This window comes from Lissotriton vulgaris, chromosome 11, assembly GCF_964263255.1.
Source record: "Lissotriton vulgaris chromosome 11, aLisVul1.2, whole genome shotgun sequence".
Classification (NCBI taxonomy): domain Eukaryota; kingdom Metazoa; phylum Chordata; class Amphibia; order Caudata; family Salamandridae; genus Lissotriton; species Lissotriton vulgaris.
This window is the reverse complement of record NC_141699.1, coordinates 994,200,235-994,214,854: the sequence shown is the minus strand read 5'-3', so window position 1 is coordinate 994,214,854 and position 14,620 is coordinate 994,200,235. Positions and strand designations below refer to the sequence as shown.

Genomic DNA, 14,620 nt, shown 5'->3' with positions numbered 1-14,620 from the left:
TTTCCCCTTTGTAATCCTCAAGTATACACCACTAACAGGTTTATAATCAGCTCTACATCCACATTTATGAATCCACTTCTTTATTTTGCAAAAAAATAACTTGTTAAATTAGCTTTAAACAGGTTTTACTTTTCAGTAAATTTTTACATACAAGATATGACTGATATAAGTTTAATCCTGAGATCCTTCTAGTCCTTAGTTTGTTTTGGAAAACAGGCAAATGCAGTGCTCTCTGTAAATCCCCTAGAACCTTACTTTTGACAAAATACCTAGGGTACTCAGTACATCGTAGTTCTCTAGTTTTAGCTTTAAGCCAGTTACTGAACAGGAAGGACAAACCTTAACCAAAGTGAACGTCAGGAACGTATTGTGTGTATTAAGACAATTAAAGATTTGCAAAGAAGTATAACCAAGTCCACCATTAGAGCTTTATAGCTAAAAGGCTCATCAGAAACTTCAAGAACCATTTGGCAACGTGCCAAGGAGTAGAATTCCCTTTCTTCATGTTTAACTCTTCTGCTTGTTAATATGACAGATTCCCTTTTCACCTGTCCACATTACAAACTTACAATGTAACTAAACTTTACAACTGTCAATAATATTTACAGTAGACAAAAACACGCAGTAAAACGTTTTACCACTTTAAGTATCAATTCAAATTTTGAATGAAAAAGAAAAAAGTAATGCTTTACCTTGCTTGTGCTGCAATGGCAATGTACTGTATTTGAAATTATTATAGTGCAATTCTCCTTTGGCATTTACATATGAACACTCATCAATACCCTACACCCATATTCTCTGACACCCCGTCCCCAAAGTAATTTTCCCTCCTGCGGTTTTCCAGAAGAAAATAACTTGTATGAAAGTCTTTGAAAGACCATCTTACACATCTGTACACTAGATCTACAACACAGATTTAGGAGGGCAAAAGGAATTATAGGGAAATAAAATGTACACTTAATGCCCACACACCTCTTACATTTAGCACACAGTGTAGCATTTATAATTAAAAAGGTAATAAAATAATTAAAAAAAATAATCCTTTCAAGACAAAATTCAAGTCTCCTACATTTCAACAGCCACGTCTTCAGAAACAAAACAATAATATTGCTTAAACCACAAAATGTACGTAGGTAAACAATGCAGTTAACAGAGCAAAACATTTGGCTGGAAAGTATGTTTGACCTAACAGATCATACTAATGGACTACAGAGACAATGAACGGAGACACATTTAGGAAATAGGAAAACAAGTGGTAGTTGATTTGAACAAATAAACGTGTTAAATGAAAAACTTAATGCAACAAACATGGAATGGTTGCCAAACACTTGATTGGCATAGGCAAATCAAGTTCAGCAGTTATTACATGGTTTCATAAAACACTCGCATATTCTTTCCCTCTTGCAAAATTGTGGTACTGGCCGAATCATTTCATCTCACACATCAATATCTTGAGGAGGATGAGTTTTATGTGTACAAACAGCAGTGTGAAAATGGGACCCAGATGTGATTCTTAGTATCACAAAGTAACCCTTTAAAATTAAATAAATTAATGTTCGCTATTTCATTCTCCCTGACAAGATTACCTACATTTTAATCAAAAGAATATAGTGATGGCAGTAAAAAAACGAAGACTTAAGAGAATCAGTTCTCCACTGCATGGCAAGCAGTGACTGATCACTTTTAGATAATCAATTACAAAAGTCTAAGTAGTTTTACTCAACAGCAATTTTCAATAAACACATTTCCAGTAAAATTCATGAACTTAATAGACCATGGTAAATGGCAAAAACCCCGAGATGCATACTGAATACAGGCTTTACATTAAAGGGGTGTATACGTCATAAAAATTTAACTGCATCTCAAAATAAGGATCTGTAATGCATGGATCTAGATCATATTTCAAGCTCAGTGATACACCTACCAAAAAGTACATAGACGCCAGTCCTAGCATTTTAGACAAGTCAAAGTTAGTGCTTTAACCAACTCTTCTGGCCTTTGATGCAGAATACAAGTCGAGGGTACGAGTGGCTAATATCCTAACATGTATACACTGTGCTTTAAGAAAACTGTGGATGCTCTTTTCAATCTAATAGCATGTGCTGTACATCGAAGCAGTACAACTGCATCCCAAATTTATAGAATAGCAGTGCACGTGACTAGATGCCCAGCCTTTTACCTGTTAAAAGTTCAACATATTTGCAAGATGTGTGAAAGCTCAGCCAAAATGTTTCAACCTGGTTGAGGAATACAATCCAAAGATACTGGAAACCAGATTATGAGCAATGTGGATTACACAACATTGATAATTCACAGTGCTGCAAAAACTAACCTGCAGACCAAGCAAATGGAAGGGGAAAAAAAAGACATAAGTGCATGCCTTGTTACTTACAATAGTCACTCAAATCCTTGTCAACTGATAATGGTTGCTTGAAAGATTTGTAAGCCATGATTATGTACATGGTGCATAGAGCACTCTGGAGGCCATGAACTCAAAATTTGCAGCAGAGTTTAACTGCTGAAGACTGAGAACGATTTGTAATTTATTTGCTAGAGATCAGGTAGAGTTATCACTACATTTAATATATTCTATTTATGCATGCACGTGTGTGTTTATATATATATCACAAAAAGACAAGTGGAAGTAATGCACACTTGGGTAACAATCGGTGCAGAAAGTAGTTTTAAATGCAGAATATCATGATTCTGCATTGAAAACCACATACAGCAGCAATGATCATTTCCCAAGTATGCGTTACTACCTTGTTAGCTTTTTGTGAGATTCGAAGGTGGCTTCCTCTTGGGTCCTTGATCCCAGAAGGAGCTAATGTTGTTTTGGCACATATATACACATACATACATAGATATTTATACACAAACACATATTTCAAGGAGACTATGCCGCAAAAGTGAAGTTTAGGGATGTCAGATTCATACTACGGATTTAGCTCATTTCATTTATATTATCTCTAGCTATGATGGCTAAAATACTAAGTTAACTGACTCATCCATAGCCTAATTGAGAATCTATATTTTACATACTCCTCTAGTACCACACTCTGGAACAATGAAGCAATCTGAAGGCTAACGCCTCAGTATAAGAGGATTCGAGAGCATGGACTGGACAGTGATGTTTTTCTTTAGCTGAGACAAACCACCTTCAGAGAAAGTATTTGGAGGTGTATCCATACAAAGGGTAAGAAACAGAAGTTAACCTCTTTGCTGCTTTTCGAGCAGAAAACTAATTTTTTTTATTCCAACATCATTAATCATGGTTTGAGTTGCTATAAAAAGAAAAAAAGGTATTGAGACATAAAGGGTGCCTAGCACAAAAATGTGGATGTAATTAAATTCAGAATTGGGAATTACAGTTAAAGGATAACAGATCTTCAGTGCAGCTGTCATACTCAAGAATAATGATAAAAACGGTTACTTTATAAAACAATAAAAAATAAGTGTTTTTTTAATATGAACAATTGCAAACCTTAAAGTGCAGATGCATCAATATACCACTACCTGGAGTTTGATTAGTGCAGTCTAAAATCGGACCAGAGTAACCTTGTGGGTACAAAAGGCACCGAGTTTCAGGATGTCCTCAGCCAACCTTATGCTGACAAAGCCAGGATCATATTGACAATGTGCAGCCAAAGTTCTAGAGATTTCTCCCTCCCCCACCGGCCCAAGAAAACACCTCAATATCACAGGCTGTACGAAAGGCATTTGTTACAAATACGGACCACAAGAAGATATTCGGTCCAGAGTTACATCTCAGATGCCATTTTCTAAAGCTTAAGTATTCAGTATTCCTTTAAAAAGGGTGAATGATCTCAGATATAGGTAACATGCTGACATTGATCATGAAGGAAATGACTGAAAGACCATATTCTAAAGCGGGTTTACAAGGGAAGAGATTAGAAATGCTAGTTTCTATTAAAAACGGTTTTGCTGTTCTAAAAAAAAGTTAAATGCCTCAAACTGTCACAGAAATGTAGTTACGTTTAGGTTGGTCAAGCCTAAAAAAACATTGTAACAAGTACAAAAAATGCCTTATACAATCCATTTGACAAGACTTAATTGATCCAGGATGTATGATCTCAGAAGATTTCTATAGAGGGAGAAATTGGTCTCTGAAATGTAAAAGTGGCCATTCTATTGAAACATACCATGCACCCCACTGAGAGTCAAAAATGAATATTAAATATGTGAACTACCAAGGTGTTCGTCTTTTACACACAAAATAGTCTGAAGGGGGTTGATTTCCCAGAAAGTAATGTAGTAAGTATTGTTCCAGTATGACGGCTCTAAACCACTAATAAGCAGTTCTCACTGCTAACTGGGACTGGCCTTGCAAGTGTTCGGCACAGTGGGAAATACCAGCCTTACAACTATAGATCTTACCATACTGAGCTGTGCAAGAGCTTAAATCACTCCAAATAAAGATACATCACGTTTAGCGAGTGGGTCATGGTTCCAATCACCAAGACAGCAGAAAAAGGCACTAGATTTTGCACAGAATAGTTGCCATTTTGCATAATGACTGTTCTACAACTTTGAGCAGTAGTCCTCTACTAGTTTAATGGTCAGATGAGAGAAAATCCACAAACTGGGAAAGAATTACATAAAAAATAATCTTACACCCAAAGATCACAATAGCACACCTATAGGTGTGATAGACATTAAGAAAGTGCTACATACATTGGGGTAGTCGGTATCTAATAGAGCAATAGAAATTCTTCTGAACCCTACATACTTAACACAGAAATATAAATGTCTTTTTCCCTGTTTAGTGGAACAGCTTGACTGGCTTGCCTCAACATCCACTTACTGGAATCAAAGAATATTTAATTTATGGCCTACAAAAGCAGGTGCTATTAACCAAATCAGGACAATGCGCACTTGGGCAGTAAGCTTCATGCAAAATAAAAGTTCGAATTTTCAATTCTTGAAAATAGAAAGGAAAGAAGAAAAAATATTGGGTGAAATGTCACAAAATTGGTGATGAATGTGGGCATTGTTGTAGAAAAAAAGTTTAGCGAAAAACAAAAAACTGTGATTGGGGATAGAAAACACAAAACCTGGGAGATGATGGGATCTAGCATAGATAGTGCAGTAAGCACATTGGAAATATCTTGTACTTACTGATTAGTTTAACCTATGGAACTCAGATTTCCAACATTTGTATACACAGGCTGAAGCAACAAAGATTTTCAAAATAGTCACCAACTAAGGAAATTAATCCCATTTGAATTAACTGACTGAGGAATTAGTTTATGTGGGTAATCTGAACACAGGAAGGGATTCCAGTTATCATGGACAAGCACTGGACAACCCAACGATAAACAATTCAGTTTTAGGACTATACGGCTCCATCATTTTACATTTAAAGCTTAATAAAACAGAGTAAAGCAGAAGAATGTCAATGTACACACAAAGATGGGACATGTACCAGTCCTATTGCTTATCACCTGTTTTGTTTGCCAGACCTATTGCTTTACAGATAACGCCAACAAGGATAGCATAATTGATATTTTTCTAATTATATACTAATGATCCTTTGTTTATTTACAATGGTTTGGGCGATCTTACTTTTCACAATGAAATATATTTCAAGTTGAACAATGGAAAGCAAGGCTGAGAGTGTAATGTCAGCTGTGTATAGGAACAGATTAACAAATCAATAAGGAACTAACATTTAGCAACAGCACAAATCTGGCAGCCAAGGAGAGACACCAGGCTTTCTACGTTTTCATGCTCACTTACGTCAACGTCAAAATATTCCAGCTATTCTTGAAAGATGTTGAGATTCGTCAGATAATAATGGTAGATATAGGTCTTTAACAGCTTCTGCTGTTTAGATTGTGAGCAAGAATATATACTGCTGAGTGAGGGGCATATACTGGAAAATGCCCTTTATAGCCACTTCAATACATAAACATCCTGGTAGGGTATTTTCCGCATATTAGAATGTAAAATTTTCTGCTCCCCACCATTAAGTTGTTTAAAAAAATAAATAAGATTGTGATATTTGAATGTACCAACATTTACAGGTGAACTGTCAAGCAACCCTTTGAATTTCAGGTATATCAAGATGTTCTTAATATCGATCTATGGGGGGTAAACTGTAGTCAATTAGGAACACACAAATGTCTATGTATCCTTTTCTGTAGGTCATATAGATTTTTCCATCAGAGTTGAAGTGCTAGGAAGAATGATAATGTTTTCATACCAGCTTGAAACATCACAAGTATTCAACATGAAAACCTCTATGCATGGATGTTAGGAAAAAGCAGTCAAAATGTGTTCATCAAATGTTAGGTGTTTCTGAAAAATGGGACCGCATGTTACACTGTTGTGTTTCCTCTTTAAGATATGTACAATTATACTAACACCTGGTACGTAAATTGCAAATCTGCCCATCTTACAATTGGGTTTGACATGAATGAATAGCCACTGAAAGTCGTTATTCCAGCAGTTATTTGAACAATGCTACTCTCCGAGCTCACACATAAGGAACTTATTGAAATCCTGTTTGACATTGTTCTTTGAAATTAATGACCCCGCTATTAATACTTGTAGCACTAACATTGACTGTACGAAGAATTCAGTTATTCCTGAAATTGATGTTTTAACAACTTTACAAAAGACCTGTTCAAAAATATAATAGTATTTTGGCTCAGCTTTCACGTCACTCGCTAGTAAAAATCCAGTTACATTCAGAAATGTGACTGTACACACACAGCCAGATATCAAAACCTAAGAGGAAATTAGATGTTTCTGTAAATGTTCCCAATTTATACATAGATGAAAAGCTACTATAGTAACTCAAAGTAGACAACACCAATTTGGAATGGGTTGAAGCAGCACACAAGTACTATAGGGTTGTCAAAGTGTTTTTCCAGCTAGCTTGAAAATAGCGAGACTCCGTACAAAGTGAGGAAGGAAAGTCATCATAAAATGAAGATCCTAAACCCTTCTCCACTACTGTGCTCAGTATGACACAGTACTACCAACTCATTCATTTTTCTTAAGCACGTCTTGTGTGCTGTGGCTCCATCTCTTAATGAAATGGGATTAGAGTCCATGTGCTGAAAAATGGGTGAAGACCGGAAAATTGAAAGAACGAGAATCCATCTCTTAAAATGACAAATCATATTTAGACATCAGAACATAGCAAGAGTTTCCAACCACACAACACTTTTACATGTTGCATTATTAAGGCCTACATTAGACAAACCAAAAGAATGATCAGGCATCTTTAGATTTCTTTAAAAATTTAAATCTGTATTCTGTAATTCTATCTACAAGTCAAGGTGCACCAAGTCTACAGTTTATATTTTATTGCATGCTTTTCTTTGCCTAGGAGCATGCTTACAGAATAAATATTAAATACAAGAACACAAAGAAAAGCTTCAAAATGGACATCAGAAATATTTTCTCATGGTAGTTCATTTAGGGTCTACCAGCCAAAGCAAACTTGTCCAAAATAAAGAGAAGAAAAAAGCTGAGGTAACAATAGTGGTCGCACCCACTAATGTGACAAAGTTGAAACTGTGGAAGTGTTCAGTAATTCAAGTCCAACACAACTATCTTGAAATCTGCACTGAAACAGCAGCTTGAATGTCTAGTCCATCAGTCGGCATTCACAGAGTTCTTTGTAAATTCTTTTCCGAACTCTAGGCATATCTTCTTGCGAGAACTGGAAAGGCTGTCCCAGGGCAAGGCACTTGCAGTACTACAGAAGTTAAAAAGTAAATAAAAAAAAAAACATAACATCAATTAGTAACAAAATTAGTAAACAAGAGCAATCATGGACATTTCATATTTAAAACATCACTGGTGTGGCAATCGCTAATTATGCTAAGAGACAAAAACATTTGTGCTGCAAATGGGCCACAAGGCAATATGGAGTTATTACATTAAACAGATGACCAAGGAAGAAAAATGCAAAAATACTGTAAACCTGAGTAGTCTGTCTTCAGTTTTTCAAACACATTGGCATAGGAATAAAGAACACAAAAAATGTTCATTAGTGCATGCCCTCCTCCTAGCCCCTCTTTCAGTCAAACTGTTATTGCCCCAAACCACTTTGCAGTTTCACTCTCATATCTTCCTTTCAATCATGTAATGCCACATCTGGATCTGATGGGCAACAAAGTCACTTTCTCTCTACAAACAAAAATGCCCCTCAAAAGAACTCAGACTCTCTGGCATCCTGGTGATGCAATATCTTAGAGCAAAAAGTCCACTTATGAGATACTATCAAACCTTAATTTTCATTCACTTTCATTATGGAAACTTGGCTAAGCGACGATTCAGACAAATCTTGCATAAAGATAAATTTGTTGGTTACAATATCCTCATAAATTATCACATCACCAAGAAGACTTCAGGAGGAGGAGCTGCTGTCTAAATACCACTAATACCTACCAAACCATACTAAATTACACTGCTCCTGAATAAGGAGTTAGTTAATCTTTGCTAACCATATTTCTCGTGATCCAATATCTTCTGCAGATTCTTCATCTTGCAACTATTTGTGGCACCAGATTAGATGTGGAAATCATTTCTCCGAGCATAACAGCTCTTCAGCACTGCCACAGGACTTCAAGTGTGGCTCTGTCCACCCAGAATGTAAGGAGCCCGATTCCCAAGATCATTTAAGTATGGAAAATAGTACTACTAAGCAGTCTTTAATGCCTCAATGAATAAGGCCTGAATCATTCCTAATTGGAAAATTGCAAAAACTGCAGTCCTATCTATTTTTGAGAACTGTACATAAACCTACCATGAATATTCCCATTTTAGAGGTTGAGACCAATTCACTAAGGCATGTCAGAGTGCATTTAAGAGTACTACTTAATCTACTCCAAAACCACTTTGTGAGTAGACAGTTTGTCGGGGATGCAACCATGATCTTTTGGCCTCAGACACCTGCTAGTCAAGTCACCCAAAAGACCTCAGTGATGAAAGCTACGCTATTTCTGGAAAGCATCTGTAAGCTTTCTCCATAGGAAGATGGTTGCCAGTCGGTGGACATACAAAATGACTTTCTGAACCATGTCTCCTGCCACAAAAGTACAAGGGTGACTGCTGTGGGGCTAGGAGAGCAGAATGTGCCCTGTAAGCCAATACTCTTGAGCAGCCCCTTAAAGATTTAACTAGTGAGGGAAATGTGTCTGGGGTAAAGAGGCCTAAATAACATAACATGGCCTAACTCTCCTTAAAAAATAATTTAAAGGAGAGTTCACTTTTAGCCAAATTGGCAGGAGCCATCAAAAGGCATATCCATAGAAGATGCCTGCAACATCTCCTGAGAAACTATATGGATTGGATCCATGCATCAAGATGGAGCACCACAATGTACACTGCTTGTCCTAGACAATCAATAGTATCCAGGACGCCAGGGATTACATATTTGTCTCTTGGCCTCAAGGCCTTAAAAATGCTCTCTACTGTTGGCCGTCCAAGAGAAAAACCAAGACCAGTGGCTTCCTGGAAATCCATGTATAAGCAGTCAGAACATGAGGGTAAAATCATCCCCATGCACTCCATTACCATCTGTAAGCGGCAGCTAATTCTAGTCAGAATCTGAGCCAAAAAGCTACTGGAGGCTTTGAGGGCAGCTCCAAGATAGTGGCAGTCTATCGTCTCAAACAGGTTGTGTGGGAACAGGGTGTGCTGGGGTGGAACCAGCACACTAAACTGTAAAAAAAAGTGATGGATGGAAAGTTTGAATTAAGTTCAGCCACTGGTAATTACCCTGGGCTGCATCTCAGTCCATCATAATTTTGCACACCATGCCACCTCAGTTTGGACCCAGCTGGATTATAAGGTATCTGCGAGCATTTTGGCAGGGAATTGGTCAAATTGGCACCTTAGCGGGGATTTCGCCCCTGGAGGCACAAATTAGCTTACCCAGCAGTTAATCAGTAGTATAGATCTTGCTACGATCCAGTCGATCCCCTTTGCCATGGTCACACTAGACACATCCAAGGTTTTTGATAGTCTGCTGAGATTTTTTGTGGGCAGTACTGAAGACTACTGGATTTAGTCCTTTTTTATTGGAACATTAAAAGGGCAATACGAGCATTCTACAGTTAGGATCCTGCTAAACGGATTTCGTACAGCCAGTTTTCCAGTAACTAGAGCACTCAGCAGGGTTTACCCCTCTCGCCATTACTTGTCAATATTTACGTTGAGCCACTTGCTCAGCTTTTGCGGAGGGAGGGGCAGGGTGTTCCCTTTAGTTCAGGTGGTTACAAAAATAAAATTGCACTGTGTGCTGAAGATCTCATAATATTCACCAGAGACCCAGGCCAATCTATACCAAGGAAGGAGCCTTGGTGGGAGAATTTGGAGAATTATCCGGATATTTAGTAAATGATCTGAAGTACGGGGTAATGTGTTGGAACATAACAAGGTGGGGGGGGGGGGTGTACAGGATGACATTAGGGTACCTTGAAATTACTATCTTAAAGTCAATAGAGTTAATACCAAAGTATAACGTGGAGAGGGTAGCGATGGGAGTTGATGTACTACTTGCTCGATGGAAGAATCTGCCTTTGACCCTGGAGAGTACATTTTATTAAAATGATGGCAATCCCTACATTGATTTACCTTTTCAACTGTATTCCCTAGGCATTTCCAGGAAATTTAATTGATGAGATCCAGGGGAAAATAGTTTTATTTTGGCATCAAGGGGAGCTCAGATGGGCTGGAATAAATTAAAGAGTCGGCTCGAAAAATGTGTACTGGCTTTTCCAGATCTTAAATTATATTGTATGGCCTTTCAGTTTAAAAATTGCAGGGTGCTCCTTGGTTAAGCAGGGCCCACAATATGGGGAGGTATGTTAGAGGAGATGGTGAAAGATTGGAACATGAAAGGTTTCTTATACAAGATCGTTCTTGGAAGTTTTTCAAAAAAGTTCAGTTGAAGATCATGAAGGCAGCATTGGCTCTCTGGGTTGGAGTTAAAAGGATTCTGGGTAAATTTTCGGACTTCTCCTCAATCTGGGACTCACTAGGCACACCGGAGTGTCTTAAGAATGGGTGGAGTCTCCCATTGAGTAGAGCTTGAATAGAGGTTTGAGAGGAAATTTTAACAGTACAGGGTATGTAGCCCTGGGAAGTGTTAGCGGCAAAGACTGGCAATTCTCTCTCCAGACTTAGGTACCTACAGCTATTATCCTGGGCCACAGCTGATATAAAAGATTGGAGGGGCATGGGAATTTGAGTCAAAACTGCAGGACAGGTTCCTCAGGAAAAAGGAGGTGGCTCTTTGCTACTGGACACTGCAAGATACGGAGGACAGGAAACTCAAGGCACTATACTCTGTATGGGAAGGAGTTATTCAGGGGACCAAGCTACGAACAGTATGGCAATCCTCCTTAAAACAACTATACTTTGTTGATACGCCAGCCAATTTGAAACAGAATCATTTGGAAAGGGTCCACGGCCTCAACTTGGAAACGGATTCGTACTAGGTCTGTAATGTCTTTCTTCCATCGCTTCACAGTCCCAGATTGCCTCCAGGTGCATGAGGGCACATTCACTGCATGTTTCGGAATCCTGCCCTGAACCCAAACACTAAATGTACACCTTGTGCAGGTTAGTCACTGGCATCTGCTTTTGACAGTCATGGCATGGTCAGAACTCTGATTTTCTGTAGGATTAAATAGTTCAAGTTCAGGAATTTGTATAGCGCACTACTCACCCAGAGGGTCTCAAGGCGCTTGGGGGAGGGGGTGCATTATTTATCGAATAGCCAGGTTTTAAGTTCCTCCCTGAAGGAAATGTGGTTCTGGGTAAGGCGGAGGTGAGTGGGGAGAGAATTCCAGGTTTTGGCCGCCAAGCAGGAGAAGGATCTTCCTCCCATGGTGGATCTGTGGATGCGCAGAACTGCGGCAAGGGCTTGATTGGAGGATCTTAGTTGGCGGGTCGGTGTGTAGAAGGACAGTCGTGTGTTGAGGCATTCGGGTCCTAGTTTGTAGAGGGCCTTGTGTGCGTGGGTGAGGAGACGGAACGTTATTCTCTTGTTGAAGGGAAGCCAGTGGAGGTCTTTCAGGTGACCGGTAATGTGAGCTTGGCGCGGGATGTCCAATACGAGTCTGGCTGATGCGTTGGAGTTTTTTCTGTAATTTGGATGTGGTTCTGGCGTAAAGGGTGTTTCCATAGTCCAGACGGCTAGTGACCAGAGCGTGGGTGACAGTCTTTCTTGTTACGGTGGGGATCCAACAAAAGATTTTTTTGAGCATACGAAGTACGTTAAAGCAGGAGGATGAGACGGCGTTGACTTGTCTGGTCATCGAGAGGGAGGAGTCTAGGATGAAGCCTAGGTTACGTGCGTGGTCTGTGGGTATGGGTGCCGTGACGTCGGCATGCTTCCTGCGGAAGCTCCCACCCTTGGGCGCCATCTTCGGATTCTTTTTTTTCTCTCGTTTTGTGTTTTTGCGAATTCTTGGCAATGTTCAAGTAAGTTATTTAATCCGCTTTGTCGTTCAAGGTATCTGTTTCAGTATTGACCTTGTCTTTTACCACCCGATTCTACAGCCTCATCTTTCTGGCAGAGGTGGGTGGGTTCGCGAGTGAATCCAGAAAGATCTTCAAGCTGCAAAACTACACCGACAGGTAAGAAACTATTCGTTTTGCAGCGTGAATCTTTCTGGATTCACTAGGCTGTGCATAGACTTTGTAGCGGTTTGTTACTTTTGTGGCGGCTGGGTTGAAGATGAGCGTTGGCTGTTGAATATATGTTGAAGCACTTTTTGTCCTACTTGTGCGTCCTTGTTCATTTGTATATCCACATAGTAGTGCTTAGTGAACGTGTGCACTGAAGCACATGTTGCCGCCAGGCAAATGTCTTGAATGGGTGTGTTAGCCAGAAAGGCTATCGTAGCTCCCTTTTCCCTAGTTGAGTGGGCACTCTGCAAGCTCTTGGTCTGACTTGTTTGTGGCAGAATTGAATAGTTTGTGCGATCCATCGTGTGATGGTCCCCTTTGTTACTGGTATACCCAGGAAACTGCTTGCGAAGGACACAAAGAACTGTTTTGTCTTCCTGTGTTCCTTTGTTCTTTCTATGTAGTGCATTACTGCCCTTCTAGCGTCCAGAGTGTGGAGTGCCCTCTCTGCGCTTGTGGTTGGTTTTTGAAAGAAACTTGGTATTTGAACTTTTTGGTTGATGTGAAATCTCGACACCACCTTTGGCATGAAGTGTGGGTCCGTTCTCATCACCAACCTATCATTGTGAATTTGGATGTAGGGTTCTTGTAGCGTTAGCGCCTGTAGTTCGCTCACCCTTCGCAGGGAGGTGATTGCCACCAAGAAGGCTGTTTTCATAGTTAGCATTTGCAGGGAAGCCTTATGAATCGGTTCAAAAGGCGCCCTCATGAGCTCTGTCAGGACTAGATTAAGGTTCCATGCTGGTGGCGGCGATCCTTTTTGCCCCTTCCATGAATCTCTTTACTATCTGTGACATAAAGAAACTCCTTCCAGTCTCTCCTCTTGTGTAGGCCACAATTGCTGCCAGGTGTACTCTCAGCGAGGATGAGCTTAGCTTTGCCTTCAGCAGGTGCGTGAGGTACCTTAGCACTGTTGACTCCCTTTTCATCTTTCTGTGTAGCTTCTTCTTGTTGCACCATTGTGTGAACCTTGTCCATTTCGCCAAATAGCACTTTCGTGAGCTAGGCCTCCTTGCCTCTTACAGTACCCGCAGGTAACGTCAGGTGCGCAAACTCTGTCTTCAGGAGCCATGCTGCTAGGCTGAGGCTCTCTGGTTCTGGGTGTAGTACCTCTCCGTTTTGCATGGACAGTAGGTCCTTTCTTCTCCCAAATTTGTGGGGTGCACCTTGTGCCATTTCCATTATCTGTGAGTACCATGTCTGCCTGGCCTATTGTGGTGCACCAGTATCAGGGTCATGTTGATGGTCCTGCACTTGTTGAGTACCCTGTGTATCAGCGGTATCGGGGGAAAAGCGTAAGCAAATGTCCTCGACCAGCTTATCCATAGGGCATTCCCCAGGGAACCTTCCCCTGGCTGCCTGGAGGCGAAGCATTTGCATTTTGCATTCTGGTGTGTTGCAAATAGGTCTATAGTCTGTGTTCCCCACCTTCTGAATAGCCTTAGCGTTTCCTGTGCATTGAGCTCCCACTCGTGCGACGCTGATGTTTGTCTGCTGAGCCAGTCTGCCTCCACATTGTCTTTCCCTAGTAGGTGTATGGCTAGCAGGTCTATCTTTAGTGGGGTGGTCCATCTCCATATCTCCTGCGCTAGGTTAGATAGCGGCGGAGATTGCGTTCCTCCCTGCTTGTTGATGTAGAACATAGTCGTCATGTTGTCCATCTGGATCAACACTCTCTTGCTGTACAATTTTGTCTAGAAGGCTTTCAGGGGGAGGAACACGGTCTTCAGTTCCAGGTAGTTGATGTGTTTGATTGCATCCGCTGGAGTCCAAAGACCAGTCACCCTGAGCTTGCTCATGTGCGCCCCCCCATCCCTTCTGGGATGCATCTGTGGTGATGGTCACCGTTGGGGTCGGTGGTGTTAGAGGCTTTCCCTTTGTTCTCCATGTTCCACCACAACATCTCCTCCTGCACCGCGTGTGTTACAACCACTAGATCTTC

The 14,620-nt window shown here is 40.3% G+C and overlaps 1 protein-coding gene across 3 annotated transcripts in view; it reads right to left on the bottom strand.

The window, feature by feature from the left end:
* Positions 1–1,263: 1,263 nt before the first annotated feature.
* The window catches only part of SENP5 (SUMO specific peptidase 5), a 273,248-nt gene continuing 259,891 nt past the window's right edge, over positions 1,264–14,620 (bottom strand). For 2 of the 3 annotated variants that reach the window (XM_086944242.1, XM_086944240.1), the window contains exon 10: positions 7,255–7,732. In XM_086944242.1, coding sequence (XP_086800368.1) covers positions 7,622–7,732 — 111 coding nt within the window. In that variant the 3' untranslated portion in view covers positions 7,255–7,621. Of the gene's footprint in view, positions 7,733–14,620 lie in introns of all 3 variants that reach the window. The other variant, XM_086944241.1, reaches the window with a different exon arrangement.